This window comes from Punica granatum, chromosome 2 (genome assembly GCF_007655135.1).
Source record: "Punica granatum isolate Tunisia-2019 chromosome 2, ASM765513v2, whole genome shotgun sequence".
NCBI lineage: Eukaryota > Viridiplantae > Streptophyta > Magnoliopsida > Myrtales > Lythraceae > Punica > Punica granatum.
Window position 1 is genome coordinate 43,714,506 of NC_045128.1, and position 12,556 is coordinate 43,727,061.

The 12,556-nt window shown below is 38.0% G+C and overlaps 2 protein-coding genes across 3 annotated transcripts; both read right to left on the minus strand.

Moving 5' to 3' along the window:
* Positions 1-889: 889 nt before the first annotated feature.
* On the minus strand, positions 890-4,617 carry LOC116196351 (serine/arginine-rich splicing factor RS41). 2 transcript variants are annotated; one of them, XM_031526024.1, is made up of 6 exons: positions 4,486-4,617; positions 3,866-3,995; positions 2,494-2,606; positions 2,159-2,397; positions 1,368-2,048; positions 890-1,274 (listed from the first exon to the last, which is right to left on the minus strand). In XM_031526024.1, exons 2-6 carry the CDS (start codon positions 3,969-3,971, stop codon positions 1,253-1,255), a joined length of 1,161 nt encoding a protein of 386 aa, XP_031381884.1. In that variant the 5' UTR covers positions 3,972-3,995; positions 4,486-4,617; the 3' UTR covers positions 890-1,252. The 2 variants fall into 2 exon arrangements, with proteins under 2 accessions (XP_031381884.1, XP_031381885.1); XM_031526025.1 differs by lacking the exon at positions 4,486-4,617 and adding an exon at positions 2,801-3,149 and having other exon boundaries at positions 3,866-4,000.
* Positions 4,618-7,134: 2,517 nt separating this feature from the next.
* On the minus strand, positions 7,135-12,336 carry LOC116194055 (two-component response regulator ARR14-like). Its single transcript, XM_031522773.1, has 8 exons — positions 12,204-12,336; positions 11,020-11,172; positions 9,815-10,279; positions 9,553-9,629; positions 7,990-8,862; positions 7,605-7,748; positions 7,354-7,431; positions 7,135-7,200 (listed from the first exon to the last, which is right to left on the minus strand). Exons 1-8 carry the CDS (start codon positions 12,334-12,336, stop codon positions 7,135-7,137), a joined length of 1,989 nt encoding a protein of 662 aa, XP_031378633.1.
* Positions 12,337-12,556: the final 220 nt, after the last annotated feature.

The following is a 12,556-nucleotide window of genomic DNA, read 5'->3' on the forward strand; positions in this document are numbered from 1 at the left end:
GACAAATGATCCATCGATGATTGTAAAGATTGCTCAAGATATTACAAGTAGTATTACAGATACATTTAAAATAATTTTTTATTTTTTCTGTAAAGAAAAGATATGATATGGTACCTACCAAAAGTCTGACTTGTATTGGCTCTGTCTCATAAGTCACAACGTACAAGCGCACAAAGATATCGGCAAAAGTGCGCCAAGTCATTTCAGTAACCCACTTGTAGTTGTAGTGGCAACATTTTCAACCAAGACCCGAGCTCAAGAACACCCCCATGTTCAGTCGACTTGCGAGCTTAATCATGTTTCTCATCATGTCACATTGTTTCTTCAAGATCACACATAGGTTATGCTCATATTAGGTACCGAATTATATATATACTTCAAAAGGTTTATTAATTTTCATCTTTGAAATAATAATAATAATAATAGCGAAAAGTCATATATAATTCAAAAAAGTTGCAATGAAATAATAAAATTATTCAAAAAAGATTTATTTTAATAAAAGGTGCTCTTATTTCACGGAATATATAACCCATACTTATTTTGCATAAAGGCATTGTGCTCGACTTACGTCCGAGATATCCCGGAAACAAAAAGTGAGACCAAATGTCTCGCCTCTCATACGTTTTACTTTTACATAGTGGTCCAAATTAAAGAGACTCCCAACACCACTATCCAGTTAACCCGAATTAAACAGACTCCCAACAACACTATCCAGTAAACCCGGGTCGAACTTTGGTCGTATGGGATTAATCCTAATTCACTCTTGATTTGAGCTCAAAAGTCAAGCTAGGCCAACCTCATATTTGCTTGGGGTTGATCTTTGATCGTATGGATCATTCGAATACATTGAGCTGCCTGGAAAGCCAGACTGAAAGAACAATAATCAGTCGAAGCTCCAAGTGAAAGCAAAGCTCGTGCAAACTCAAATGTGTTGTGGCAACAGACAGAACAATGATAAACTTCCCAGAGTAACATCACCATGACTTATCCTAAGACAACTTACAAAAAAAAAGAAACTTATAAAGAGTTGACGACTTCAAAGAGACAGTGCGAACAATCATCTCGGGAAGAAATACAAGTAAGAAACAAAAGCATCTGTCACGACCACTGCAACCTACAGCAGGGATGCACAATTCCATTCACTAACAGGCATCACAGGGAGGAGGGAGTCCAACTGCAAATAATGCTGAATCAGTTCATAAGGGAGCTGAAAGAAGAGATTGGTCCAAGCTAACCACTCCAAGCATCGACATTAGTCCTGCTGGGGCGAACCACTGCAGAAAAGAAGGCCAACAACAATCAATGTGCCGCCTATGATACTATATGAAAAGGAAAATACATTTTAGGAATTATATAAAAGCACAAACCTGCGGTCTCGGCCCTCCACAGGGCTCTCAGCACGTCCATAGTCGAGGGGACTGTCATGTGGCTCAGCAGACGATTTCGGGAGGTCCTCATGACCATTTTCGGGGCTGAGCTTCTCTCCTTCCTCAGGGCTCCGAGGGCTCACACGGCCATTGTCAGAGCGGACTTTCTCACTCTTCCTCTCATATGGACTGCGGCTGCGATCACGGGAGTTCCTCTCCTTCTTGTATGGGCTGCGGTTGCGCTCACGTGAGTCTCTCCCCCTTTTATATGGGCTACGGCTAGATGCACGGCCATTCTCAGGGCTGACCCTCCTGTCCCCATAAGGGCTCCGGCTTCGACTCCTGCTGCGGCTCCTACCATGGTCACCATTGGATCGGGATCTCTCCCTCCGACGAGGGCTTAGGCTGGGCCTATGGCCATAGTCAGGGCTGGTTCTCTCCCTCCGATGGGCCACTGGGCTCCCACCACGGCCATAGTCAGGACTACCCCTCTCTCTCTGGTAAGGGCTAGCAACTCCACGACCATAGTCAGGGCTACCCCTCTCTCTACTAAAGGGACTGGGAGAACGCCTTCTCCTCTCAGGGGACCTGTGACGGTCTCTGTCTGAGCCATATCCATCTCTCCTCTCATCATCATCTCGGACAGCATATTCCACTGATATAACTCGGTCCATCAACTTGCTGCACAAGAAATAACACCATACAATAGAATAATCATTTTCCTCGAGTCACTGTTCTGAACCAGCTATATTTACATGTGGTGGAAATGGGAAAAAGGCAAGGACATTTACCTCATATTTGTAGCATCCAAAGCTTTTGTAGCATCTTCTAGATACTCATACTGGACAAAAGCAAAATTCCTTCGAATCCTTACGCTGACTATCTTCCCATATGGTTCAAAGTGCCTCTCCAGATCCCTTGTCCTGGTCTGGTGAGGATCAAAGTTGATTACAAACAATGTCTTGGTAGGCCTCAAGCTGGATGAAGATCTTCTTGAACTTCCGGACTTTCGACTGCCACCTCGCTCTTGCTGAATAAAAGATACAGATAACTAAGGAATGCTCTCCAATTAAACAAAGTGAACAAAGACAGAACAAGAAAACCAATGAGAATAAGAAAACAGTACCTTGGTCCACTCAACTCGAAGTCTGCGACCCTTACGACCAAACTCTATCCGGTCGAGTGCTCGAATTGCATCCTCTGCATCTCTCTCATCCTCCATATAGATGAAAGCAAAACCTGCAAAAAAGGACAGTAAATATCCTCTATATTTACTTCAGAACTGGAGACCAGCTAAACATCCTCATGCAAAATTCATCCTTCCGAAAAATGCATTACTCCCTTCAGCCTGGTCAGACCTCTATCTTAGAAGAAAAGCTTGGCAACCTCTGCGAAATCTATAAACTAAGCTACCAGTAATTAGTTTAACAGACCTTGTCTGATGGACTAAGTGATGTCAAGGAACAAGAACGCATAATTGGATGTCTCATGGGAGGTCAATGTAAAAATGTGCCTTCTTGATCTATCCTGCTGACTCTGCCTGCGAGGTCAACAATGTTTGACCCTGAAACATGTCTGTAATTGGAGGCTGGAAGAAGGTGATTTCGTGTGAAGGGCACTAGTATCTGTGGAAATCTGAGGAAAGTGAGGGATGGTAGTGCCATTTGCGGAGCAGAGCGACCCTTCTCAGTAACAAGAAGGGGAAGCCCGTTGCAGGCAGGAAATAGGATTCTGAAGAGCCCATCCATTAGCCGGGAAGGAAATCCCTTTTCCGTGGTAATCCTGCGTCAAAGAAAATGCTGAGTATGGGGGCTTATGCTTCAAAAAACATTTCTTTTTCTTTCTTTAAAAGTATCCAAAACCCCCACTGCAGCTCAAACTGGACAGGGGCTTTATCAGGAACTGCTTGCACCGCGGTCTGCCATCATATTGCTGCCGATTCACTGAAGTGGCGGAAAATTGCTGCTTTCTGGACTAGGATTTGACTCCACAACTGCTCTGAGCCATAGGAATGAATGCCTTCTCCGAAAATGTGCGCATAGTTCAAATAGAACATTTCTCTTACACAGCAGATTCCTTAATATGGAATGAAATTAAACACTTATCTTGTTCAGTTATTCAGAATGGGAATGAGTTATTTTTAGTTCATTCCATATTTCATCTGCAAACCAATGATGAATTACTGGTTCCGCTAATAAGGAGGCTGCATAGCTCTCTGTGGTTTCACTTCACCTTGGCGAAAGAAATCGCACAAACTGATCTCAAGATGTAAGTTGACTCCTATTGACAGTCGGAAACAGCCCACTAGTAAAAGATAACGACCATTTACGGACATTACATTTCGAACTTAGGTAAAAGAGCCATGGAGTTCATCTTAAGATGTCTTTATTCACCAACGATTTATGCCCTGAGAAATAACTGCATAACCCGATCGTTCACAAATTCAGGCAACTAAAAGAGGTAGAAAAGTAGAAGTAAAATATCCAGCAGGAACTTACCAGACTTCATATCCACCCTATCAACCTTTCCATACTTCCGGAAAAGCCTTTCCAGTTCAGACTGTCTAGCATCATACTCAAAATTCCCGCAGAAGATGGCCCTCATTTTCTTCAAAAGAAAACTTCAGTCCTGCACAAGAAATAGCATAAAGAAGAAATCAATCCGATATCATATTTCACATTTGACATCAGAATGAATGAAGCAAAACTAGCAGGTTGCAGCATAAGAAGACCTAGATCATGCAAAAGTCTAGCTTTTTAACCGAGAAGCATGCTGGAGAGCTCAAAATCATTCAACGCCAAACACAGAAGGCAAGCTATAGAGAAGTTCTTCTTCATGAGAAAGGAAAGTTCCTGGAGCACTTGTCAACATCAGATCTATCCGATATGAACAGTAAAGGCAAAATCGCAGCTTCTGAAATCAATATGGTAATGAGAAAATCGACAGAATGATCAGTAACCCCAACAGTTTACGAGATCCCCAAAAGCTACCCTTCTGGGTACCTTCTAGAATGGAAAACAAGCAAACAAGCAGCACTCGAATCACGTCAAGGCGAAGTCTCAATTTTGATTGTCAGATAATATGATTTTAACAGAGCAATCGATGATTGGAACAGTACCTTCAGAGAGCGGCTATCGATAGGCTTGCAGATTCGAAACCCTAAACGAACGAACGAGAGAGAGAGAGAGAGAGAGAGAGAGGATGATATTTCCCTGCTGGGAAAGCAGACAAAATAAATATCTTCTGCGGTCGTTGCGTGACTACGCAGGGGAAGGATGAACGTTGCAAAGAAGTCCCCCAATTCCATTTATTTCTAAAAGCACCACTGTTCTTACAGACTGATACGTGGGCAAATTCTTCTCTGCCCAAAAGTATTGGCGGAAAATACCAAATCTTTTATTTGATATGAGCGTTTGCTATATACTCCTAATTTTTAATCAATCTAAAAATTTTCATAATTTATCAACATGAGTTTGGTTCAAGCGGTTTGCCACTTGTTTCCCTTAAATAAAGTCTCGGGTTCAAGTATTGTCAATAGAAAAAATTCGCATTATGAGAGTTGTACCATTTGGCAGGCTGACCTGGCTGAACTTGATTAATCGGAACCCAATTGGGCTTTCAAATATTAGAGTGTGCAGAAAAAAATTCTCATAATTTAAGATCCCACTTACAATAGCATGAATTATAATTTATTTTTATATCCAATGACTCTTCAATAAATGTGAAATTTTGAATTATGAGAATTTTTAAGCACATCATTTATAAGAATTTAACTTTTTTTTTATATTTTTGTTATAAAGGAAGGCCTGGGCTTGGAAGGAAATAGATGAAAGATGAAAAATATACGGACAAGTGGTTAAGTCGGTGAAAATCGAACCCAGACCCAACTCAAGGGCATACCACTCTGCAACCCCTTTCTCAACTTTATTTATTTTCTAGGGACGAAACGACTTTATTATTTTTTCGGTTACAAGGAAACTCCATAAGTCTAATATTATAACATAAAAATTTTAATAATTAATAAATGGACACGGATAGTTCTACTGAATATTGAACTTGAAACCTCTTAATTATTATATTAGAGCATGTGTCACTATACTACATTCTTTCTTTATATTATTTTACTCTGATAAAGTAGAGAATTATAGTTAATTGTCATATATAGGAAAAGAATCTAGGCTACTCTTTCTCACAATAGCATGATCAGAAAAAAAAAATTAATAGAATTCTCTAATAATATAAATTTATGGTCATTACTCAAATGTTTACAAATCTATTCATTTCATGTAGTTTTATATTGTTAATTTGGTTAATTAGCTCCTCCCATTTACTTATAAAAAGTAATTTTGTTTGCACCCTGACCGAAAGTCCAATAGGTGCTGCCTAATCCAATTTGAGTCATGTTAGCCTACTAAATAGTAAAGTCTTCCTGGATTTTATCCATTTACGAAATTTGAACTTAAAATCTCATTTGAAGAGTATAAGCGCCGAATTACTTGAACCAACACATGTTAGTATCTAAAAAATAGCTGGCTTGCATTTATCGATTGCCGTAAATAGAGAAAGGATCAATGAGAATTTGCATTTGTATAGGAGGTATAATATTTATGCTGAAATAGGTGTTATTTTCTGAATATGATAGTGAGAAATAATATATCGATTACTATTATAAAGAGAAAGCCTTCCCTCAAAATAAATTTACGAGAATGGCTTTGAAAAAATTTCAAGAAATCAAATACAAATAGATTAACCAAAGTTTGAAATATAAAGAGGAAAAAAATATAAAATAAAAGATTTTGAAAAAACTATTCCTTTTCACGATAGAAAAACTACCCACATTCAATGAAATTATCCTCGCTCTTGGCATTTTCTTTTTCACGTGATAATGTTATAGATATTTAAAAAATAAAAACAAGAGAAAGAGTTGCCATCCTATCCAAAAAAAGAAAGAAAGAAAGAAAGAAAGAAAGAAAGAGTTGCCAATAGAAAATTTGGGGGCAAAAGGTAGCAGATTAAATCCATTCTTTTTTCCTTTCCTTTTCTTGATATTCTTCTAATTTAGTTTTTTTTCGGTGTACCATGATATTTGAAAATTCAATAGATCACAACTAATTTAGTTTGAGCACAGTTAGCCCACTAAGGATAAAACCCTCTTACTGTGAATTTAATTTAGTTTTTTTTAAATGTAATTTCTGCTCGTAGAGCAAGTGAATCGCCTCTATTAAGTAACAATGCTAATAAAAATTTTGAAGGAATTACTCTATTATTATTGTATACTCATATATATATAGTTCTTAGTGTAGTTTCTTGTGGCAAGTGTATGTCTTCTTAATTTCGATTACAAATAGAGGCAGATGAGTCTAAATACATTAATAAGAGAAATTCTAATAGCCAATAAAAGTGGACGGCCAGCTGCATTACACCCTCTTTCTCGTTTCTTCTTAATTAGTATGGAAAATCTTCAAACAAAATCCGGTCAACAACCGTCCATGCATAAGACCATACTTAATGATTGTCTAAATTAATCGATTTTCGGATCCCATGATAGTATCGAATCACAAAACATTGATCTATTTCTATAAAAAAAACATAATAAAATATATAAATCTAGTCCAATATATAGTATCCAAATTAAGTCACAGAAACAATTGTCATCAGTCAGCCAAAACAAGTACATATATAGTCAAGTTCTAAACGAGTCTAGCCCGATGAGCTATATGTAAAAGAGCTTTCTCCACGAGCGGATCAGATTTTGATGCTCAGGTTTTCAGTCCATCAGGCTCGGTGTAATATTTGCAAGCAGAGAGTCGATGAAATCATCGTCTGGCCAGTCCTGAAAACCAAACATCAAGCTTGAAATCAGATCTCCTAAAGAGTCATGACTCATGCCAGTACGTCTATCTTTTCCTCAGTGAAATAGCTCGCATGTTCGTGTTCGTTGGCAGACTCCAGGTAATTTCAGTATGTATGAGTATGACTAACTTGCCTGCTCATGAGATGCATCATTCCCGGGAATGACTTGCTGCTGTTGATGACCCGTGTTAGGAACAACAGGGCTCAGTTGCTGCATTTATATCAAATAAATTACCATAAGTCATAAGCTTTTTCAATAAGAAAACCTTTTTGTGAAGATCTTCAGATATCGATCGAATTTAGCTAGAGATGCAATGTGAAGTTATTGAAAGATGTGATTAATTTCACAAAAAAAAAATTATGGTGCATTTTCTTAGACATTACCTGGAGGTCTTCATAATCCCATGGAGCATTCTCTTGGTCTTGGGCTGCATCACTGGGAATTATAGCGCCAACACAATGGTCTCCGTGACTATTTGAGCCATTGCTGAAGGGAGTCATTTGCTGGATTTCTTCTCCACCACGTGTCTGAGAGTAGCAATAGAATCACGATAAACGAAAAATCAAATCGATCACTTAGTTACCAAGGGAAATACATAATTTTTTGGGTGAATTGCTGGGTGGGGCCCAATTGCATTAAAATAAATTACTAAATACAAAGTCGGGGTATGGTGACCCCTACAACCTCACCAAATAATAGGAAATCGAGCCCAAATAGACAATGGCTAAGAGAGTGATTAAGATCGATGTAAGAATTATATATTCATACCAGATTAGGAAAGTGCTCCATTAATATGTTGAAAAGATCTCCATTCTTGAGCTGTGGTGTCGGAGTGTTGTCATTGAGAATCAAACCATTGCCTGTCATTTCATAGCCGTGATTCTCTCCATGCTCCAACTGATCGTTGGACATCAGATCCATTAATAAGCCATGGTCTTCGAAACCACTGGAAAGTTGGTTTGTTCCTATATTTATCTGGACCTCATTATTAGTAGTCATTCCCCCGAGGCTCGGCTGATGGTTGGCTATATAATTATTGTTGCTTGAGCGAGAATTCAATGGAGAGGCACTTCCAAGAAACCTGATCATATTTCCATAGCTTCCAGGGTGGTTGCCAAGACCAAAGTCGGGTTTCCCCGAATTGACATTCAAAAGGCTGGTAGGAGTGAGCAGGCCCTGACTTGCTCCGGTAGACTGGTTCTGAAACACTGGCTTCGAACTTGTGAGATTAGTGAAGTCACTTGTAGCAGAATACTGGGAAAGATCTGGATTGTTATTCAGGAGATCCGTCCGAGAAGATGGCATATCAGACCTAGAAAGGGAAGCATTATTGGCTGTGCCGAGTACCATCTGTTGGTTGAACCTAGCTTGAGCATTGGGAGCTTCTAGGGAGGCGAAACTACTGGCAACGATTCTACGATCATTAGGGATCGAGGAACCCCAGTGCAGCCCATGCTGGTTTGATGATGAGAGTGCTTGATTCGTCTGAAAATAGGGATATACTCCTCGAGTTGCTGTTATCATCGAAGGAGGATGAGGAATGGTGAACAAGCTCGGTCTCGGGGCTAAAACATCCCCGGAGTTCTTCAACTGATGCTCTTTCCCCTTCTCTGCAACTCGTTTGAGGAAGATCCGGTACTTCTGCTCAATCAAGATCAATTAAATTGTGATCAGTTAGAAGAAAGTTAATATCATCTTGGTTTACATTTGAAATTGAAATTTTTTTTAAGATAAACCCTAAACTAATAATACGATAACTCAATGATCATTTTATTGAATTAGTTGAGCCTTGTAATAATTTATAATAAAAAAAAAACAAGAAGTGCTTAATAATTTCTTTCATTCATGTATTGGATTTCCAAAGGAAAATGAGTCATTTGAATTTTTTATTTTTTTGGATTTGGTAGCCGAAGCCTAATTGCATTAAAAAAAATCCTCATTTTTTAGGGTAAAAAAATGTTTACTCTTAAAAGATTTTGCTAAGAATAATTAAAAGCAGACTATATCCACGAGGCCTTCCACACATAATAATATTATAGATGCATATGTGTGTGTATATACATATATATGTATGCCCGTTTATTATCACTCTACCAGTCAAGCAAGTAGAACAAAATTAGTTCACCAAAAAAAGTAGGGCAAGATTAAGGATCGGGTGATGTGATACTCTCAATTGCTAATTGAGGATTTATAGGGTTTTTTTTTTCCAATTGGTGGGGACATTAATTTTTCTGAATCATTATTAGCATATGACCCGATCGATGGCAAGTGCATATAACGTATAGTAGGAAACTTATCCATACAAAGTAGATAATTAATAAGCATACATACCTGCAGATGACTCGCAACATTCTGTCGGGTTAATCCAGGAATATTCATTAACTCGAGGATCTTCTTCGGAACAGCCCCTAGAACAAAAGGAAGGCGAATTAATCAATAATTATTATACGCTATGAGGGTGAGTAATGCTTCAAGTCTCACTATATATAAACTCAAGAAAGACAGAAGTACAGATAGATAGAAGGATGGATGGATAGATAGATAGATAGGGAAATGACAGAGGGCTAGGGTTCGATCCATCGATGCTACGTACTTTCAATGCCGACGAAGTTGATGGCCTGTAGGAATCGGTTGTGGAGATAGTTGGTCCATGCAACCTTTGGCTTCTTGACAGTTTTATCCTTTGGCGCCTTAAGAGGTTTGGAGGGCAAATTTGATTTGACGTCATTTGATGTGGGCGGTTGTGGAGTGATTAGATTTTCATGAACAGAAGCAGCCGCCATGGACGTAGGAGGAGTAGGAGTATTCAGCTTGATCATGCTCTTGACAGGAAGGATATTATTATTATTATTATTATTATTATTATTATTATTATTATTATTATTGTTATTATTATTAACATTATTAATGGATTTGCCCTTGGAGTTGGAGGACCTTGCTACAGCATACTGCCAAATGTTCTTGCAATCAATGGGCTTAACTGGCTTTAAGATGAAGTAGGCAGCCCCGCACTCTAAGCTCTTGAGCATGAGGCACTCGTTGTTATCCCCTGACATCACTGCATGTTAACAGCAATAATTACACAATAATTATTAACACAGACAAAAGGTGGTGTAATAAAAATTTACGCTGTCTATTAATTACATCTACATAAAACTTTTACTCATACTCATCATTCATTAAATGATTCAAAACCACGAGTTATCGTACAGTTAAGAAATTACACTTGCATGCAATGGAAGATTTCAAAACCATCAAAGAACACCTCATAATTAAGACTAAGCCGACACCTAAATGAGAATTCATCTCTGCCAATAAATATAAGGATAAATTGTGTTCTCATCGAGAAAATTAAAAAAAAAGAATCATATCTTATATAAGATATAGGACTAGTTGTGTACCCAATTAAAAGAATTTTAATTTTATTCACTGAAAATGCATCATATATTTTATGAAATTGGTGTTATTTGTCCAATAATTATAAACATTTATGTTCTCATTCGCCCTTCAAACATCCTGCTCCCTCTATCCAAATCCTATGTCCGTCCTTGCACACATGTTGTACATATTGTACATGCATTTGCTTCATGTCTATTCTCTCAATAATTGCTCAGCCTTATAAATAAATGTATTTTCATGCCACACGTGGCAACAAACGTAGAATTACTTGAGATTTAATCCACAATCAATACGAAGATAACGAAATTTTTAGGTTACGATTATGTTTAAAAAGAAAAAGAAAAAGGAAAAAGAAACTAATTAAATATTTCATCAATTGAAAATGGCGCGGGCACTCACTTATTACGGGTAAGTTGAATTCTTCAAGTACGCACTGTTGGAGTGCGAGCCCATTCATAATGGGCATATGATAGTCCGTCACGATAAGGTCGAATAGTCCTCGTCTCGTTCTGAGAGTCGATATCGCATCCAATGGATTTTTCACTCCGGTCACTGAAAATTTTCCAACAAAATAAAAATTACACACATATATAGCACAATTAATAATCTTAGAATATTGACGGCAAATGAAGAGTAATTATATATTTTAAAAAAAGGAAAGAAAAAACTTGTATTTATGATAGGGGTGATCGGTTCCGAGTACCCTATATTTTTCACGATACTCAGACCCTACCTTATTGAATCCTGAAACCGGAACCTATATTATACTACAGGTTTCGGGTACCCTGTTAAAACCTATAAATTTTTTTATCTGGCTAAATAAAATCGAAAATGTCACATACATAATCAGTAATCACGCCAAATAGAATATCAACAAAGATTTAGATTAATCCACAACAAAAAAAAATAATATGTCTCATCAATCTATCGACAAGATTAAACATTCATAATACGATCCCACACAGCAAAGTGCATATGTTCTAATTCATTAAAAGAGATAGTAGCTTTACTCTTTCATCGTTTTCTTTTTAATAAATAACCGATTCCGATTACCCTGTAGGCAGGAATCGGAACCGGAACCGATTTTCACTTGTTCCTTATTTTAATGCCCGGAACCTATTCTATTTTCAATACGAGCTACCCAGATCTTACCCTAACGGGTAGGTTACGACCGGTTCCCGATATACCCGGTACACATGCACACCCCTAATATATAACACATCCAGCCTCTAGTCGACAATTGATGCAAATATAAGAGGAGTTCGAGAATTTCGTTTTCAAGCCGTCTCTGCGAAAATGCATGTTGTAACTGATCTCTTTAATCGAATATAATTATGCGAATTATACGGAAAGCAAATAAATGTTACAATATAACATGGTTATCGCTAGATCCGCTGTAATTAGATAGATAGTTGAGTATCAAACTTGATCCATCAGAGAAAAGGGGAAAAAGGCACGACCGAGCAGCACGCGAAAAAGGGAAAAATCACTCAAGAGAAAATCCTTAGACCCAAAAATTAAAATTAATAAATTTGATAAGAATCAACTATCAATACGGCCAGCAATTAAGTCCTATACTATACCTTCATAGTTCCATTTCTTGAGAACTTTGGTCACGACCAAGAGAGAAGTCGAGTCGTCGTCGACCACCAATATCCGGATCTTGACGAGAGAGCTCCTCATGATCTCGGCAGAATATTGGCACTGCGAATCCATGTTGTCAAAACACAACAACTGCTGACTTTATAACAATTCAAGAGAAAAAGCAAGTACGCTTAGCACAGAATTACTCAAAAAGAGAGAGAGAGAGAGAGAGAGATAAGGAAAAAGGACACGCACCACGGTCTAGCTTTTCTTCTTGAATGTATGTATGTATCTATGTACCAGCACCTTAGCACTGCGGTCTAGCTTTTCTTCTTTGTATTTTGCTTGTATA

Coding starts and splice junctions, on each gene's coding strand:
- LOC116196351 (XM_031526024.1), bottom strand. CDS start 3,971: ATGAGGGCCATCTTCTGCGGGAATTTTGAGTATGATGCTAGACAGTCT. Junction 2,398..2,493: donor TTCGAGTTGAGTGGACCAAG/GTACTGTTTTCT, acceptor TCTTTTATTCAG/CAAGAGCGAGGTGGCAGTCG. Junction 1,275..1,367: donor GTGGAGGGCCGAGACCGCAG/GTTTGTGCTTTT, acceptor TCTTTTCTGCAG/TGGTTCGCCCCAGCAGGACT.
- LOC116194055 (XM_031522773.1), bottom strand. CDS start 12,336: ATGGATTCGCAGTGCCAATATTCTGCCGAGATCATGAGGAGCTCTCTC. Junction 9,630..9,814: donor CAACTTCGTCGGCATTGAAA/GTACGTAGCATC, acceptor CTTTTGTTCTAG/GGGCTGTTCCGAAGAAGATC. Junction 7,432..7,604: donor GGGATTATGAAGACCTCCAG/GTAATGTCTAAG, acceptor ATATAAATGCAG/CAACTGAGCCCTGTTGTTCC.